The sequence below is a fragment of the Elephantulus edwardii genome, unplaced genomic scaffold (assembly GCF_000299155.1).
Source record: "Elephantulus edwardii isolate Elephantulus edwardi_28Jun2011 unplaced genomic scaffold, EleEdw1.0 scaffold00126, whole genome shotgun sequence".
NCBI classification, from domain to species: Eukaryota; Metazoa; Chordata; class Mammalia; order Macroscelidea; family Macroscelididae; genus Elephantulus; species Elephantulus edwardii.
In genome coordinates, this window is record NW_006399876.1 from 8,643,769 (window position 1) to 8,656,175 (window position 12,407).

At 50.2% G+C, this 12,407-nt stretch overlaps 1 protein-coding gene across 1 annotated transcript; it reads left to right on the forward strand.

Moving 5' to 3' along the window:
• The first annotated feature begins 16 nt into the window (after positions 1 to 16).
• Positions 17 to 2,332, forward strand: CD248 (CD248 molecule, endosialin). Its single transcript, XM_006893295.1, has 2 exons — positions 17 to 1,410; positions 1,456 to 2,332. Exons 1-2 carry the CDS (start codon positions 17 to 19, stop codon positions 2,330 to 2,332), a joined length of 2,271 nt encoding a protein of 756 aa, XP_006893357.1.
• The last annotated feature ends 10,075 nt before the right edge of the window (positions 2,333 to 12,407 follow it).

Below are 12,407 nucleotides of genomic sequence, written 5' to 3' on the forward strand. Positions count from 1 at the left end.
GTCGGGGGGCGTCGCGATGCTGCTGCGCCTGCTGCTGGCCTGGGCGGCCGTGGTGCCCGCGCTGGGCCAGGCTCCCGGGGCCGCTGAGCCCCGCGCCCTCTGCGGCCCGGGAAGCTGCTACGCGCTCTTCCCGCGGCGCCGCACCTTCCTGGAGGCCTGGCGGGCTTGCCGCGAGCTGGGGGGCGACCTGGCCACGCCGCGGACCCCCGAGGAGGCGCGGCGCGTGGACAGCTTGGTGGACGCCAGCCCTATCGGGGGGCTGCTGTGGATTGGGCTGCAGCGGCAGCCGCGGCAATGCCAGCCGCAGCGACCTTTGCGCGGCTTCACCTGGACCACGGGAGACCAGGACACGGCCTTCACCAACTGGGCCTTGCCAACCATCATCGGGTCCTGCCCGGCCCAGCGCTGCGCCGCCCTGGAGGCAAGCGGCGGGCATCGCTGGCTCGAAGGCTCCTGCACACTGGCCGTCGATGGCTACTTGTGCCAGTTCGGCTTCGAGGGCGCCTGCCCCGCCTTGCTGGAGGAGGAGGGACAAGCCGGCCCAGCCGTCTACACCACGCCCTTCCACCTGGTCTCCACCGAGCTGGACTGGCTACCCTTCGGCTCCGTGGCCGCCGTGCAATGCCAGGTGGGCGGGGAGGCCTCTCTACTCTGCGTGAAACAGCCCGAAGGTGGCATGGGCTGGTCTCGAGCTGGGCCCTTGTGCTCAGGGACTGGCTGCGACCTGGGCAATGGGGGTTGCGATCATGAGTGTGTGGAGGAGGAAGAGGGGCACGTGTCCTGCCGCTGCTCCGAGGGCTTCCAGCTGGCAGAGGATGGGCACAGCTGTGAGGAGGTCTGCGGCCAGGGTCAGTGCGAGCATCGCTGTGAACTCGGCGGGCCACGAGGCTATAACTGTGTCTGTAACCTGGGCTTCCGACCGTCTGAGGAAGACCCGCACCGCTGTGTGGACACGGATGAGTGCCAGATTGCCGGAGTGTGTCAGCAGATGTGTGTCAACTACGTGGGCGGCTTTGAGTGCTACTGCAGTGAGGGCCATGAGCTCGAGGCCGATGGGATTAGCTGCAGCCCCTCGGGAGCCCCGGGCCCCAGCATCTCCCAGGACCTTGGACACGAGTTTCTGGACGGCAGGGAGGATGCAGAGGCCTGGGAGACCATCCACGGTGGATGGACCGAGGTGCCGCCGATGCCGTGGATGGAGCCCACGCAGATAATGGACTTCGACCTGGCCTATGGACCCAACTTCCCAGAGGCTCAAGAGCCAAGGAGGTCCTATCCAGAGGCCACCTGGCCCCCTCCGCTCAGTGCTCCTCGAGTCCCCCATCACTCCGCGGTGCTGTCTATCACCAGGCCCATGGTGATCTCTGCCACACGCCCTACAGTGCCCTCTGCCCACCAGCCCCCCTTTATGTCTGCCACACGTCCACCCCTGGCTGCCTCCTATCGACCTCCCAGAATCCCTGCCATTCACCCAGCTTTGCCTCCTGACCATCAGTTCCCAGGAATCTCATCCAGCTATCCAGATCTGTCCCTTGCCCGCCAGCCCCCCATTGTCTCTGCCCCTCGCCCAGCACAGCCTCCCACCCACAAGCTCCCTGTTATCTCTGCCACTCGCCCAGCACAACCCCCCGTGCTTCAACCCCCCATGGCTCAAGATAGCCAGGTCACTGGCACCCAGACCACCACACATTTGCCTCAAATTCCAGCTAACCATGCCCCAAGAGTTACTATCCCAAGTGCCCATCACACCCCTCAAGCCCCAGATGTCCCGGTGCTCAGAGCCCAGACTACCCAGCTTCCCAATACACCAACTGTCCTGCCCCCTCTGACCACCACCACCAGGTCCCCTCTGTCCTCTGCCCGTCAAGTCCCTGTGCCTGCTGCCACCCAGCCCTCAGCCCTTCCCAGTCCCCTACCCCCTCACCAACTGAACCCCACTAACCAGACCTCACTCACCAGCCCTAAAGACCCCCAATCCAAAGCCCCTCATATCCCAAGGGAAGATCCGTCCAACCCTAAGCAAGCCCAATGGCAACCCTCAGTAACCCCCACAGCCGTCCCCACGGTGCAGGGGGAGGCCAGCCTGGCAGGTCGAAGTCCAAGGGATGACCGGTGGCTGTTGGTGGCACTGCTGGTGCCAACATGTGTCTTCTTGGTGGTCCTCCTTGCACTGGGAATCGTGTATTGCACCCGCTGTGGCCCTCATGCTCCTAACAAACGTGTCACCGACTGTTATCGCTGGGTCACCCACGCTGGAAGCAAGAGCCCTATGGAACCTGTGGCCCCCCGGGGCAGCCTCACAGGGGTGCAGACCTGCAGAACCAGTGTGTGATGGGGTGGGGGAAGGGGTGTGCACTGGACACATGATGGAGCTGCACCAGGGACCCATGGGGCCAATCACATGGACAGGGTTATCTGCGCCCCAGCTCTGCTTCTTTCAGCCAAGACTTGACTCTTGGGAACTCGTGATAGAGGAGGCCAAGGCCCCCGGACCTCAGGGGGTGGGTGCTAGGGTCTTCTCCAATAAACGGGGTACCAACTTCGCTCAAAGGTCCCAGACCCTACTGGTGCCTGAAGGGAGGGTAGAGGATGCAGAAAAAAAGAAGGAGCATGACTGGGTTCCCAAGGATGTAAGGTAAGACCCCTTGAAGAGTCTTGGGAAAGCGGAGACCTCCAGAGCGCATGGCCTTATCCAGTGTCATCAAGGGAGCCCAGCAGTAGAGATGTCAGGCATAGCAAGGCGAGAATATTGTATTTCTTCCTTTTTACCTGGAGAAGGTTCTACTATAAGGGCTCCTGCTGCATGGGGTTCAGACTGGCACTAAGAACCAAAAGGCAGGTTCTGGACGAGCTGTGATGTGTGGATCTGGTGAGTGAGTCTTCTAACCTGCTTCTGGTACTTTCCTTCCCATCCCTCAGGCAGCCCAGAGAGGGAAGGGAAGCTGGGCTCTGGGTCTCCCGAGGATGCCACTATCCCCCTGGGCCCTCCTCTGCTTTAGAAAGAAGGTGAGGACCAGGGCCCCGCAATGGGAGCACAGGAACCCCATGGGAAAGACCCTGAGCTGGGCTCTCAGCTCCAGGCCACCTCACGAGCCCATTGTCCCTTCTGGGTCACACTTTGGTGGAACAGAAGACCTCAGCTGAGCCTGAGTTCAGGCTGCTCAGGACGAAATGTCCCAGGAACTGGAGGAGGAGCTGGTGGAAGATGAACCTGGGGGCACTGGAGAGCCTCCCGCCCTCGCCCAGGCTCGCAGCCTCGGGAAGGGCGCCGGTTCCCACCACCCCTGTAATTTTTCAGTTGCAGCCTCTCCCTGGCCTCTAATTAGGACTGGGCACCGCCGTCGCGACCACCCGGGCAGGCGAGGAGGGGTGGACCAGGCCCCCTTCCTTTCCCCGAGTCCTACACCACCATCTGGCCTTAAGAGCTGGGCTGGGACTCGAAGGCTATAGCTGGGCCTCAGGGGACCAAGAGAGGAGGGGCTGGAGCTGGGGACGAACCAGGGGGCCTTGGAGGGGGCGGAGGGAATGCTTCGCACCGCCCCCGGTCCGGCTCTCACGTTCCCCTAACTCAAACCAGACGTCTCTGTCAGAGTCAGCCCAAACTTTTAACCTTAGAGTCGCCGCTGACGAAGTTTGCTGGCTGGGGTAAGGGTCGTGGGGAGGCTCTGGCCCCAGAGTCCTGGAAGTAGGTGTAGACGCAGCAGTGGCAGAAGGGTGACAACACCTTATGGGACAGAAAGCACTCTTTCCCGCAATACTTTATAGGGCAATCAGGACTCCCCAAGGCAGGAAGGGGTTAAATGCGTTGCATTCGGAAAGGAGGATGGGAGTGGGGAAGGGGGCCCAGAGCCGGCTCTTTGTCATCTGTAATGAGCACCAGATGCCGAGCAGCCTGTGGACCTAAACAGACGGCCTCCCAGGGCAGCGCCCCCGCCCCCGCAAACCCAGCACCGCCCAAGACCCATCAGGCCCCGCCCATCCCTGCACGAGCCCCCCAGCAGGCGGGGACTTCTCAACTATCGGCCACGCCTCTCGGAAGTACGAGTCCTGCCCACCCTATCAGGCATCCAGAAATTCCCGCAAAACTATTGCCCCGGCCTATTGACTTATAAGCTCCGCCCAGATAGAGGCGTGTCCACCGACCCCCCGCCCACTAGTGGAATAAGTCACGCCTCCTTACAGCGGCCTGCCTAGAGATTGGCTACTAATAAACTCCGCCCAGGGGCTGCACAGGGCCTCCTCTAGCTGTGCCACAAGCTCCGCCCCATCGGAGCCTTAGTCCACGAGTGCAGGGAACCCCGCAGAGACACCCTCTGGTCCCAGAGAGACACACTCTCTCCCTTCCTCCCAGCCACACCCCCTCGCCGGGCTTCCAGAGCCGAATCAAAGGAAAAGCTCCGCCCACATATGACCAACACACTTTCCCTCCACTCTAAGGTCATGAACTCGCCTACGCTAAACCCACTTAGAAGGCTTCTTCCTTGGAGACTCCAGGCCCCGCCCACAGGGAATTACGTTAAGCCCGCCCACCGCAGCATCTCTTTCAGCTGGCCTGGAACCCGAGGACCGACCGCCCACGCAGAGAACGTAAGGACACCGCTCCTCCTCCTCCTGCAAACGTATAACCCCGCCCACCTTTAGGCTTCACCTTCCTGGGACCGAGCTTTGCCCCTCTGTCTGTGGTTTCCGACGGCCTCCGGGGTCTGGCCTCCCACGGCCTCTGAGGTATGTGCAGACCCGAGAGTCCTTCGAGCCCCTCTTCCAAGCCCAGGACGTCCCTGACCCTTGGGCCAGTTTCTTCCCCTGACTGTAGTTTCCGAGTTCTCTGGACAGTGCCGGGACATGACGGTGGAAGGCGTCGATGAGCGGGCCTTTGTCGCCACCTGCCTTCCGCGCTGCAGACTTGCAGGCACTCGGGCCTCCCTGCTTCTCTTCAGGCTCCTCCAGGCATATGACTGTTGTTAGCAGCCTTCCAGCCCATGAGAACTGCTCCTCCCAAAGCACTCAACTGTGTAGTACAGAATTGCTTAATTTAATAAATATTTTGTTTGCTCAAATACCTACTTACTCCTTTCTCAGGTGCCCAGTTAGCCGGGTCCTTAAGCCACCTGAGTCCTGTTTCCTGGAGGCAGAGGCGTGAACTCAGTGCTCATGTGACTGTTATGCCTGGGAGACTGTTAGCAGCTGTGTGAGGCCCTCCCGTGGGGCCGAGACTCACCCTCTTTACAGCCTGGCTTAGGGCCTCAGACTGGGCGCTCACCATTCACCTTTGAAAAGAAATATTTGCCTTCTCATTCTCACCGTGGACGAGGAGGGAAGAAAGTTTGAATGAGGAGCTCTGAGGCATTAAGATAGAAAGAAATTAACATGCACTTAGGTGCCCTGGTGGCTTAGTGCAAAACATACCTAACTGCTGTTATGTGCCCGTCAAGTCGCCTAGGACTAATAATGTCCCTATTTACCCTATTTATCTACCTTATCTTGAGACCGCTAACGAGAAAGTCGGTGGTCCAAATCTAGCCAAAGTGCCACTGAGTCAACCGCCATTGAGACCCTGTGAATAACAGATCTGATGCCCTATCATGTACCATTCTCACCATCTCCTATAGACTTAAGTTACCACGTGATTCCATCTTGTTAACGGTCTTCCTCATCTACGGCCTTTTACCTTTCCAACCATGATGTCTTTTTCCAAGGACTGGACCCTCCTCACTACATGCCCCAAATATGAGTTTCGCCTGTCTTGTTTCTAACGAGTATCCTGATTACACTTTTTCCAAGACATATATGTTTGTTCTTGTGGAAGTCCATGCGATATTTAGGTCTCTTCTCCAATACCACTACTCAAGGCATTAATTCTTCTGTCATCCTTAGTCACTGTCGAATTTTAATATGAGTTGCAAGTAATCAAAATGATTATGGGTTGGATCAGGAACACCCTAGTCTCTAAACTGACATTGTTGTTCCTCAACACGCACTTTGGAAAGGTCCCTGCAGTATGTCTTTTGACTTGATTTCTTTTTCTTTAATTATTTTTTTTGTGTGTGTACCATCAAGTCAGATCTGACTGGTACAGGAGGAGATTGTCCCTCCTTCTCCAGGAGATGACTTGATTTCTTGACTGCTGGCACCAAGGGTGTTGATTGTGGATCCAAGTAAGATGAAATAATAGACAATATCAATCTTTTCTCTATCTGTGGTGATGTTGCCTATTGGTTCAGTGATGAAGATTTTTGTTTTTTTGATGTTATGATGTAATCCATATTGAAGGCTGTAGTCTTTGATATTTTGCAGCAAGAGCTTCAAGTCTTCATTTTCAGTAAGCAATGTTGTGTCACTTCTATAATGCCGGTTGTCAAAGAGTCTCCCTCTGATCTGGATGCCACATTCTTCCTCATAAAGTCCAGCTTTTCAAATGATTTGTGAAAGGTAGTCTCATTCCATAAAGATTTACAGCCTTGGGGGGGAGGATGGGCAGGGAGAGAAGTGCAGCAATGAATGAATGGAAATCCAAAATCTCTGTAGATGCTCATTAAAATGATAAAAATAAATTTTTTTAAAAAAGATTTACAGCCTTGGTCTTTTCTCAACCTCTGTACTTTTGGAGAACTGACCCATCTCATACTATGGGATGTATCTTTTCTAACAAAACTATCTTTTCTTTCACCTTTAAAAAGAAAGATTTGCAGCATCTGAAACGCGGTGGAGGTTAACTAGAAACCAGAACCAATTAGAGGGAAGTGGATTTCTGTCTGTTTGTTTGGTAAAACCTGCTGAGCTAGACTTGGTGCTAGGAGCTCGGTGCCCTCTCATCTTGCATCAGGAGCACGATGGTGGCCAAGTGTCAGCCTTGCTCACAGTTATATCCTGGCAAATGCAGACTTGAAAAATAAGAACTTGAAAACAACTATGAGATATCATTTCACCCCAGTCAAAATCGCAAAATTTAACAGAACAGCATGCAACAAATGCTGGCGAGGTTGTGGAGAAACTGGAACCCTGATTCACTGTTGGTGGGAGTGTAAAATGGTGCAACCCCTGTGGAAAGCAGTATGGCGCTTTCTCAAAAAGTTGCAAATAGAGATACCATTTGACCCAGCAATTCCACTACTGGGAATATACCCTGAAGAGACCATAGCTGACATCCAAGCAGATATATGCACACCCATGTTTATTGCAGCTTTGTTCACAATAGCAAGGAGTTGGAAACAACCTAAGTGCCCATCAACAAACGAATGGCTAGAGAAGCTGTGGTATATTCGCACAATGGAATACTATGCTGCATTGAAAAACAAGGAACTCATGCAATATTATTCAAAATGGTTGACTCTGGAGAACATTATGCTGAGTGAAATATCCCAGTCACAAAAGGACAAATATTACATGATGCCACTGTTGTAGAATGGGACTGTCCTTGGGGTTGGGGAGAGACTGAGTAAGATGTGTTCAATAATGTATACTGCACTGAAACAGAGGAGGGAGAAAACCGTCTAAAAGAGAGATATAACTAGGTATTTCTGTCATCACAGGAGACTAGAGCGAGGGCTACATGGTGGAGGGGACCTGGGGGAGGGTTTGTAAAACAATGAAAGAATCTTTTCTTTTACTTTTCCATAAAAAAAAAGAGAAAAGAACTTGTTACTCCTCAGAGTGCAACCTCTGTGACCTAGCTGCTGTGAATGGAATAGCGTTTGACGCTGAACAGCAGTAACAATAAAAACAATGATCTCAGGCGAGCTCTGGTGGCCTAGTGGCAAGCAGCTGCACTGCAGTCCCAGAGGTGCGCTGTTCGAATCCACCAGATGCTCTGCTGGAGAAGGAGGGACAATCTCCTCCTGTACCAGTCAGATCTGATTTGATGGGACACACAAATAAATAATAAAAAACTTTAAAATATAATGATCTCTTGAAACAGCATATACATGTTGCAACATACTTGTTCTAAGGACTTTGTGTGATAAACCCACTTAAGTTTCACGACAAGATCCATAAAGTATTATCCTTGTCACAAATTACAGATGAGGAAAATGTAGGCGCCTCTTCTCTGTGCCTTGAATTGATTCATCTCCTCAGGTTGATCTGGTTAGTCAGTCAGTGGAGGCTCCGAGTCTGGCCTGGGTCAAGTGCCCACCTTTTTTACTAGAAAAGAGAGTAAAGGGGTACCGCTGATAGATCCATCATCAGCTTGTTGTCAGTTGCTGTTGAGTTGGGCTAACTCTCGGAGACTATATATAATAGGATGAAACATTACTCATCTTTAAAATTTTTTTTATTCAATATTACACATTTTCTTCCCCCTCAGTCCACCTTCAGTGCACCCTGTGTTCCAGGTTGTTGTCATACATATAATACCTAACATTACTCATCTTGATGATTGAAGGCAAATCTGAGTCCATCTTCACAGCTATTGTGTCAATGCATCTTACAGAGAGGGTCCCTCTGTTACACTCTCCTCCTACTTCACTAAATATGATGTCCTCTTATAGTAACCTGGTCTTTCCTGTGACACAAGAAGCAAGTTGCCATCTCACCGTCTTGCTGCTAAGGGCCATTCTGGTTGCGTTTGCTCTAAAATGGATTGGTTCTTCTTTCTTTTGGCAGTCCACAAGTGTTCCACAGGCAGGTTGCCCTAAAATTTCAAGCAGATATTAGGATATTGCTCCCACCCCATGGTATCAATATCAACCACTACATGCGGCTTTGGCCCCCTAGGAGGACCAAGCTGTGCACGCAAGAAACAAAGTTGGTGAATGGAATTTGCTAATTACAAAAAGCGGTTCATTTTTATTTATAGATAACACTGACCAAAGTAATCATCCAGAATCCATTTCATTGGATCTCCCTTCTTTTAATACTAATTCATGGCGTTCAGGGAACTCTCAGCTTTCCTTCCCTTATCTATCCAGAACCTAGCTCTTGCATACGGTCCTTCCTCTCACCCAGGACTGTTGTTGTTGTTATGTGCCATCGAGTCGCTTGTGACTCATAGCAACCCTGTGTACAATAGCTCTGAAACCCACCCTATCCTGAGCCAGTCTCACTGACTCTAACACGCTTGTGTCTCCGTTGCCCAGTTAGTTACTTGTGTCAATCCATCTCATCAGGATCTTCCTCTCCTGTGCTGCCCTTCCACCCTTCCAAGCATGATATCCTTCTCCAAGGACTGGTCCCTCCTGGCCCCATGCCCAAAGTATGTGAAATGAAGATTCAAAATCCGTGACTCCAAGGAGAAAGTTGGTTTCTCTCTCTCTCTAGGTCAGACCTGTTAGTTTTCTTGGCAGTCCATAGTATGTTTAATACTCTTCTCCAGCATCACAATTCAAAGGCATTAGTTCTTCTTTTGTCATCCTTGGTTACTGTCCAGCTCTCTGATGCATAACAAGTAATTGCAAAGACCATGGCATGAACAGGTGCACTTTAGTCTCTGCGCTGACATTATTGCTCTTCAGCACTCTGGAGAGGTCCCTGACAGCAGATTTTCCCAATGCAATTCATCTTCTGATTGCCTGACTGCTGGTCCCAAGAGCATTGATTGTAGAACCGAGCAAGCTGAAATTGTTAACAACCTCAGTCTCTTCTCCATCTAACATGGTGCTGCCACGTGGCCCAGTGGTGAGAATCTTTGTCTTCTTGATGTTGTTTCAACCCAGGACTAGGTCCATAAATATCAGCTGAAAGTTAGGGGGCTCACATGACACCCCCTAATGTAAATCACCTAGCCTCACTAGACTCTTAGTTTTGAGAATGTGTTATTATGACACACTAATTTCTGGGAGAGGGCTTTCTCTAATTCAGTGGGGAAAGAATACAAATTAAAAATAGAGATATAGGGGAAGAGATACCTAGGTGAGATGGGAGAGAGTTTCTGTCTAGAATATCCTAGCCAGTGATGCCATGTCCCTAGAAATGTGTGGCTGTTCCTTATATATTATTAATCTAGAAGCTCCCAGGAAGTTCTGTGACCCTTCATTGGCTCATGATCACGACTTCATTGCATATATATGATTTCCATCCATGAATATGTGACATTGTTTGCATCATGCCCTACTCCCCTTGAAGTTAATCCTTGCTGTGGTCTTTGACCATAAATGCACCTCCACTGCTGGAAATCAGAATTGCCTGTATCTGTGGAAAGAGACGGTGGCAAAGCTCAAAATTCGCAGTCAAATCTAAGCCAGGGAATGACTGTGGAATACATCGTCAGTTACACATATACAAGTTCAAATTGAAGCTGAAACAATTAAAACAAGTCCACAGAGCCAAAACCTTGAGTTTATCTCATTTGACTTTTTTTAATTTGTGTGTGTGTGTGTGTGTGTGTGTACAATCAAATCGGATCTGACTGGTACAGGAGGAGATTCCACTTCTTCTCCAGCAGAGCATCTGATTGATTCGAACCACGTACGTCTGGAGATTCAGTCTCATTTGACTTTTAGAACCATCTGTAAAGTAGGTGTTATGTGTTGAACACTAGTGACTGAAGAGTAAATGCACTGTGGGATGACATCAGGACATCATATGTAAAGAAAGTGAAAGGTCATTGAAAGATCATTAAAAACAAAAGAAAGGAAAGATAAAAATGGATGTTAGGTAAGATTCTAAAACTTGCTCTTCAATGTAGAGAAGCTAAAGCAAACAGTAGAGATGGTGAAGTAAGAGAACTGATCAGAAAATATAAGACTGCAGTTGGACAAGACAAAACAAAGCAAAGCTTTAACATGAAATGTGCAAAGACAAAAAGGAAGAATAAGCTCGGCATAATGAGTCCAGGAACTGATGGAATACAAATTGGTATTTCAGTGTTTCAGCAAGCAGATACAGCCCTAGATGTGTTCTCTCATCTATGCCAAGAAATCTAAGAAGACAGCTACCAACCGGAAGAGACTCAAATTTGTGCCCTCCAAAAAAGGTGGTCCTACAAAATGTGAATGACAACAAATTGTGGCTAACCTTGAGGAGAATGAGAATCCCGGAACACTTGATTGTGCTCATGCGAAATCTATACTCAGACCAGGACAGAGCAAGGAAACACTGCATGGTTCAAAATCAGAAAGGGGTCAGGGAGGCGTCCTGTCTCCATACTTTTTCAAACTCTATGCAGAACAGGTCATTCAGGATGCTGGTCTTTATGAGGAGGAATGTGGCATCAGTATTGGAGGAAGATTCATCAACAACCTATTTTACGTAGATGACACATCTTGCTTGCTGAACCTAAACAGGACCTGAAGCACTTGCTGCAGAAGGTCAGGGACTGTAGTCTTCAATATGGATTGAAGCTCAACATCAAGAAGACAAAGATTCACTAGGCCAATTGGCAGCACCATGATGGATGGAGAAGGGATTGAGGTTGTTAACAATTAAAGCTTCCTCGGTACACAATAAACACTCTTAGCACCAGCAGTAAGGCAATAAAAGATGAATTACACTGGGAAAATCTGCTGTCAGGAACCTCTCCAAAATACTAAGAAGCAATGATGTCAGTCTAGAGACTAAGGTGCTCCTGATCCAGGCCATGGCCTTCGCAATTACTTGCTATGCATCAGAGAGCGAAACAATGACTAAGGATGACAGAAGAATTGATGCCTTTGAGTTGTGGTGCTGGACAAGAATCTTGAACATACCATGGACCGCCAAGAAAACAAATAAGTCTGTCTGTCATGGAGAGGGTGAAACCAAGTTTCTCCTTGCAGTGTAGGGTTTTGAAGCTCCATCTCACATCACTGGGCATATGGACAGCAGAGACTGATCCTTGGAGAAGGATAGCATGCTTGGAAAGGTAGAGGGACAGTGCAGGAGAGGAAGACCCCAGATCATTGGATTGATACAGTGACTGAGGCAATGGGGGTAGGTGTATCGGCATTAGTGAGACTGACAAGTTAGTAGAGTTAGTGAACCAGGCAAGTTTTAGAGCTGTTGTATATAGGGTTTCTATGAGTCACAGGTGACCCAACAACACATAACAACAATATCCTCAAAAGCACACACAAATAAAATATTGCTGATGATTAGTAAAAAAAAAACCAACCACAACAAAACAACAAAAAACCCAAAAACTCAGCTGGCACAATATATCCACAGGAAATGTCCAATAATTCAAGCTGGATTCAGAAGAGGCTGTGGAATGAGCAATACCATTGCTTATGTCAGATACATGTTGGAAGAAGTAAGAAACTACCAGAAAAATGGTTCTTTGTGGGTTTTTTTTTGGTTATATGTGTTTTATTGACTGTTGTTATTGTTATGTGCCGTTGAGTAGCTTGCGACTCATAGTGACCCTATGTACAACAGCCCTAAACTCTGCTCTGTCCTGTGCCAATCGCACCATCTCCAACACACCCATCCCGATTACCTCAACCACTGAATCAATCCACCTCATAGGGGGCCTTCCCCTTCTGCACTGTCCCTCC